The following is a 7,415-nucleotide window of genomic DNA, read 5'->3' on the forward strand; positions in this document are numbered from 1 at the left end:
ACAATCATAAATTGGAAAAAAGTACTATTATAATTTTAACCTTTTACCATTACCTAAATAAAATCATCTCTAGCTACACCTATCATTATCGGATGAAAATTCATTTTTATATCAATATGGGAAAAAGTCAAACTATTATAATTTTAACTTTTTACAATCACCTAAATAAAATCATCTCGAACTAAAGCGATCATTATGGTTTAAAGGTCATTTTTATCGTTATCCACTTACACAATTTCATTTCCATTAATAATCAAGTTTTAAATCACTAATATAATAAAGTTTATTTGAATAACCACATACAAACCACATATTCGGGAAATAACAAGTATACATAAACTTAGAACTCCAAGTATGAATCCATATATGTTTTGAGGTACATGTTTTGTGAGTAACAAATATACATAATCATGGAATTTCAAATATATATTAACATATATTTTGATGTGAATGTCACTATATATATATATATAATTGAATTGTTATATTTTAATGTTGATTTTATTTTATAAAACTATATTATATTCTATAATTTCATTTTATTTAAAAAAATTAAATTTTACTCGATCAAAAAGGATTAACTATTCTAAAAATATCAAAATTAATTATTTTAAAAGATGTCTATATACAATGGAGCTGGAGCTGATTGTGTTAATATCACACAACAAAAAGCATAATAATAAATTTATTTAAATAAATAAACCAAAATTTTAAACCCCATCTTCGTCTTCAAACCAATCTTAAAACAAATCAAATAAAAGAAAGATGGCTAATTATGCATCTTTCTTAAAAACTTCTTAATAAAGAAAGATATGCAATTTTTTAATCACGGTATAGATTTGTATAAGTAGCTAAAACGTAATCTTCAAACCTCACATTTTCCTCCATGCAGATGGAGTGAGGCAAAAGTATGTGGTTATGCATCGTTTCTTCAACCACGCCACCTTAAATGGTCTTTAGAAAGCAATGTTCAAAGCATACAATATAAATATATAAATTTTTAACGAATATATTGGTTTGATTTTGAACAATATAAATATATAATTTTTTAACGAATATATTGGTTTGATATCTGAGTTTGATAAGTTTTATTATCTTCGAAAAAAAATATAAAAATATTTTATTAGAGTTGAGTTCATGACTTTCAGGATCCTAGATTTCCTAGATTTAAGAAGTTTCTTACCCATGAGGATAGAAAAGTTGCAACCCCTTCCTACCCTTAACGTGTTTGCGTTCCATGTCTTGCTATTGCGTTCGTCAAACAAAGCAACGAGTCATTTTCAAACCTAACCTATTGACAAAGTAGACTTTAGGATTGACAAAGTAGAGGTTTATTCCGTGCAGATCACTTGAATATGAGGATATTTCGTGTCACATCAGATTTGATTGACCCAGCCAGGACAATGACTATGGATGACGGTTGAATTCCAGAACTAGACAGCAACACCCTGTAACTTTAGATCAATTAAAATCAATTGATATGCCGGATGTTTAGCCTTATTATGTTGTTTTAGATTTAAATGTTATGGAAAAGGTTGAAAGTGGAAGCAGATTGTGGTAATTATCGGACTGTATATTAAATTCAACCCAATTCCACACAATCGACATACTTCTGCGAATTGTTCTCCCATCCATAAACTAATACTAATAATATTTTATAATCACATTGGATAAGCACATTTGCCTGGTCAAATTCCATACGTCACGCAAATTTCATCCTGTGATAGGATGCACAGGCAAGTAACTCATCGCTATCGTCAACTGCCTTATGTAAACCCATGAGCTTGCTATTTAACGTTGGTGTGCCACTGTACGATTCAGACAAAGTATTTGCTATGGAGGGGCGTCTGAATGTTTGTATTGCCACATGTCTGAGTATTTTCCTAACATTGCATGCACCAAATCTAACGGACGCAAAGCCTTTAGTGCCAGCCATTTATATATTTGGAGATTCTACTGTAGACCCTGGTAATAACAATGGACTTGTAACTCTTGCGAAGGCTAACTTTCCTCCATATGGGAGAGATTTCGCGGATCATAAATCCACTGGTCGATTTACTAACGGAAAATTAGTAACAGATATAGCCTGTAAGTTTGTACCTGTGATTGCCCCTCTTTCACTTTCCATTTCCATTTTGATGCAGAAAGGAGAAAGAAAATATACTATGGTTGAGTTGGGTAGTTTAGGTAAATTTGAATGAGTTAAGTTGTTTAGACTCAGAATTTATAATAATTTATAGTTTTGATCACAGTATTGATTTTTAATATAATTAATTTGAGTGTAGAAAGACTTCATGTTAATTGGTCTTAGTGACCAGAGGTATCCCAGTTTTGGATTTTAATAGTCGTTAGGACAAATTAACATGGAGATTTTCTGTATCTAAATAAATTTGATTAGTCTTAGTGACTAGAGGTATCCCAGTTTTGGATTTTAATAGTCGTTAGGACAAATTAACATGGAGATTTTCTGTATCTAAATAAATTTGATTAGAAATGAATAACATGATTTCTAATATAATCTATGTAAATGTAGAAAGACTTCATGTTAATTGGTCTTAGTGACGAGAGGCATCCCAGTTTTGGGACTATTATAATCTATGTGAATGTAGAAAGTCTTCATGTTAATTGGTCCTAGTGACAAGAGGCATCCCAGTGGTCTTAGTGACGAGAGGCATCCCAGTTTTGGGACTATTATAATCTATCTGAATGTCGTAAGTCTTCATGTTAATTGGTCCTAGTGACAAGAGGCATCCCAGTTTTGGATCTTAATAGTAGCAAAGACAAATTAACATGGAATTTTCCTCTATTTAAATAAACTCCATTAGAAATGAAATGAATAACATAAACAAAACCATAAATTTTATAAATCTAAAACCTAAAAAATCACAAATCTGAAACCCAAGAAACCTGCTAACAATAGATGGACATAGGAGGTGATAGTGGGCTTCTTTTACAAGTGCTTCTAATTGATCCGGTACAGTTTTCTGTATAATGATCACAATTGTAGGACTGTTAGTATCCTTTCCAGAGATGATTAGCTTTCAATATTTCCAATTCTGTATAATGATCAATTTTTCCATCTCTTTTATTCTTATTATCCTTTGGTAATATTGTTTAGGTTTAATTTTTCCCATTGTATACAGCCGGATTAGCGGGCCTTCCAGATGTAGTGCACGCATATTTGGATCCTGAATTCCAAGGACCACGAATCCTGACAGGCGCCAGCTTTGCTTCTTCTGCTTCTGGATACGAGGACTCTACCTCACTCGCCCTTGTGTGTACATGTTTTCTAACCCTTATTTGTACATGTTTTATATGTGATGCTACAACGATATATAAGGATTTAGTTATATACAGAAAAACATTTCATAGCTGAAACATAATCTTGGATTTATGCAGAATGTTCTAACTATGGGACAGCAGTGGGAGAATTTCAAGCTTTATCGAGAGCAGCTGGTAAACATGGTAGGCCGGGAGAATGCCCTCAAGATAACATCAGGAGCCTTGTTCCTGATAAGTACGGGAACCAATGACTTTAGCAATAATTATTATCTCAATCCCATTACTAGAGATCAGTATAATGTTACAGGGTTCCAGGATCTTCTTCTCGATTCTCTCTCAAAATTTATCGAGGTAATCACATTGACTTTACATTAGCAATGATATTTCACGTTGAGGGATGTATATCAATATGTCTATCCTTATTTCAATGTAATTTAGAATAATTTTTTGAATATTTTAAAAATATTTTTGGAGTATAGAAATTAGGTCAAATAATTAATTTTTTCATTAAATATAAACATATTCAATTAAATATAAACATATTCTTTCTTTAAATAGTCTTAGGAATAATTATATATTAGGAATAATTATATATTAGTATTGGATGAACACGTTTCGAATTTTCTAATGTGTTTCCAGGAATAATTATATTATTAGTATTTGATGAACACGTTTCCAATTTTCTAATGTTCAAGATTAAGAATTCATAAAATTTATAATAAAATAAAGTAAATTTATTAATATTTTTCTTAAAAAAAAATTATTGAAAAATAAACAATTTATTAATGTGTGTTTAGGAAATTTTTATCCAATCAATTTTACAAAATAATAGCAATATTTATACTTTAAAAAAGTGATAAATAATATGTTTATCCATTAATATATTTACATCAAATTTAATAAAAAAAATTATTTATTAAATTTTAAAAAAGTGATAAATAATATGTTTATCCATTAATATATTTACATCAAATTTAATAAAAAAAATTATTTATTAAATTTTAAAATTGATAATTACTTGATTGAATGGTTTTTATTTTTTTAAATTTGATAAAAAATTGATTAAATCAATTTTAATAGAATTGATAATTACTGGATCTTATATTAATGAGAAATGAATTTATATTAATGAGAAATGAATTGGTTTATACAAAAGCCAACCCATACTGAAATAATTAAATAATTTTATATTATTTAAATTAAATTAATTAAAAAAATATTATATAACTTTTTTTTATTATATTATATATTATAATTTAATTTCCTACACTATTATGTAGACATCACTTATTGGAGTGTTCTGTAGACATCACTTCTCTGGTTTTTTTTTTAAGGTTTGGAGAAAAAAAAACAGAAGACGGTGAGAGACCGCCCTGAGTAAACGATGTGACAAAAATATAAGTATATTCGAATGCACAACAAAGGTGGTGTTTCAAATAATTATGAATGTATAGATGCCGAGATATGGGATATGTATAAGTTACAAAAATAAATTATATGGCAAATAGAAAGCATATAGGATAAACAATTTTTTTTATATGGGGTAGAGCATCTGATTCTGTTTCACTTCATCCATGAGGGTTGAATATTATAATTTAATCATGTATATTATATTTTAATTAGTTTATATTAAAATATATTATTATATTTTAATTTAAAAAATTAAAATATATAAACATAGGCTCAAAACATTTTAAAATAAATGGTATTTATTTCCTACCATGATATGCCCCAAAAAAAAACTAAAATCATCAAACTTTTAATATAACTATTATTTTTCTAATCATGAACGAATAAACAAACTTTTAATATAACTATTATTTTTCTAATCATGAACGAATAAATTACTAATGAGAAACTTGCGTAGATATAGTTATGAATACCAAATATTGTTGCAAATGTGGTGTTTTTTTAATATTCTTATTTTTATAATCATGAATGCATAAATTACCTAGGAGAACATAGTTATGAATACAGAATCTTACTCATGAGAATCTTTGCGCTGATATAGTTAAGAATACCAAATGATTTTGTGACAGGGTCTTCCTCCTTTCGGATGTTTGCCTGCAGAAATTACTATCCACAACTTTATCCGTAACTCGTGCGTTGATGAATTTAATGATGTTGCGATCTCATTTAATCAAAAGGCTACAGCCTTACTGGAGACTTTGAAACCCAAGCTTCCTGGTCTTAAAATGGCTTATATTGACATATATGATAAGCTGCTTGACATTATAAAGAATCCCAGTAAATATGGTAATATTCTAGCTCTTTCTAATCCCTTCATGCTTGAATGAGTTTCATGGCACTTGTGTTGGGAGGTTGCTAACAATTTATAATTAATGTGTGGAAGGCTTTGAAGAAGTGAGGAGAGGTTGCTGCGGAACGGGTTTGCTGGAGGCATCAATATTTTGCAACTCCGAGACCCCAATGTGCCCCGATCCATCGAAACACGTGTTCTGGGATTCTTTCCATCCAACAGAGAAAACTTACAATATCCTAGCACAACACATCTTCTCGCAGGTTGTTTCGTTTCTACCTATGTGTACAATTCATTAAAACTGAGAAATTGTTGTACGTAATTAAATACCAAATCGGATGATTAAAAGCTGCATCCAATTAAACTCCGCATGTATCTAACTCGGTGAAGCGAGAACCAAGTCACCGTGTGTAATACATAATGTCGATATGCCACATTAATACTATATAATTGTATTCGTTGGAATCTCTCTTTATGCATTACATTTAGTGCATTCTTATTACAATCGAATATATGTTACAAATAAAATAATAATAATCATATATATGATCTTATAATATATATGATCAAAGTGAATTTGCTTCGAAAAAACATATATAGTTATATTTATTCTTTAATTAATTTGGAACAATATTCGAAAACAGATTTGTTTACAATATTTATAAACAGAGAGAAAACAGATCACAGGAGGCCAGAGAACACTATCAACAACCATAACGTCCTTGTCATGTAAAGGCCTGGTAAAATTATTAATGACGATGGTCCCTTTGGAAAACAAATTGACCCAATATAGGGCTTTGACATTGCCCACCACTAAAATTGATCACTTTTATCTTTGTTTTTTTTGTTAATGAATTTTTCTAAATCGCATGAATAATTTTTAAGTTCAAAATGGTTTTTTTTAAGATAGATTAAAAAATAATCAAAATTAAAAAAATTAAAATAAAATAAAAACCATTAATTTTTATTGCATTTCCAAGTAGCTTTGTTAGATATTTACTTAAATAGATAGGTAATACACTTATGGAAAAAGAAAATATATTAAGTTGCTTTTTATATGGTTTCAAATTTTTAGTTGTATCTGAATTACATTTTGTATTCTTATTTTTCCAAGAATAGAATAATATTATGATATTGAATTTCAGTTAATTAATTATATATATATATATTTATTGGGATTTATTTTTATTGCTTTAAAATTTTCTTAATAATTTTAACTTAATGTATTTTTGGTATCCGTTCAATGTTAAGTTTATCTAAACATTTTATTACCATTAAATTGGTAAAAACTTATTTTATTATGAGAGTTAAATTTTAAAATCTTATTATAAAAATGATAAAAGTTATTAAAAGTTATATTTTTCATTAAATAACTTTACTAAACAATTTGTATACTACATTAAATAAATATGACAATTTTAATTAGATTTGTTAAAATTCATGCAAGGCCATCTTATTTTTCCTAAACAACTATACAATTGATCTTGCTAAAGCTAAATAGAGAAAGAAAAAGAGAGAGAGAAATAAAAAAAAGAAAGATCCATTCTTACACAATGCTAAATACTAATTATACAATTCACCTTATTCAACCTAAACAATTTGACGAAGCTCAAGCTAAGATGCAAATAAATAAATAAATAAAAAGAAAGAAAGAGAGAGAGAGAGAAAAATAAAAAAAAATAGAAAGATTCGCTCTTACATAATGTTAAATACTAATTATATAATTCACCTTATTCAACCTAAACAATTTGATGAAGCTCAAGCTAAGATGTAAATAAATAAATAAAAGAAGGAAGGAAGGAAGGAAGGAAGTTAATCAGTTTTATTTTGGTATATCAATGTTTAACCTCTCTATATTGGATCCTCATTTGAT

At 28.2% G+C, this 7,415-nt stretch overlaps 1 protein-coding gene across 1 annotated transcript; it reads left to right on the forward strand.

Annotated features, from left to right (window-relative positions):
- Positions 1-1,834: 1,834 nt before the first annotated feature.
- LOC149260813 (GDSL esterase/lipase At5g03810-like) lies at positions 1,835-5,971 on the forward strand. Its single transcript, XM_089460975.1, has 5 exons — positions 1,835-2,088; positions 3,144-3,274; positions 3,400-3,633; positions 5,322-5,538; positions 5,636-5,971. Exons 1-5 carry the CDS (start codon positions 1,836-1,838, stop codon positions 5,839-5,841), a joined length of 1,041 nt encoding a protein of 346 aa, XP_089317101.1. The 5' UTR covers position 1,835; the 3' UTR covers positions 5,842-5,971.
- Positions 5,972-7,415: the final 1,444 nt, after the last annotated feature.

Source organism: Pinus tabuliformis, chromosome 6 (assembly GCF_031772625.1).
Source record: "Pinus tabuliformis cultivar Carrire ecotype Pingquan chromosome 6, CPIR1, whole genome shotgun sequence".
Lineage (NCBI taxonomy): Eukaryota > Viridiplantae > Streptophyta > Pinopsida > Pinales > Pinaceae > Pinus > Pinus tabuliformis.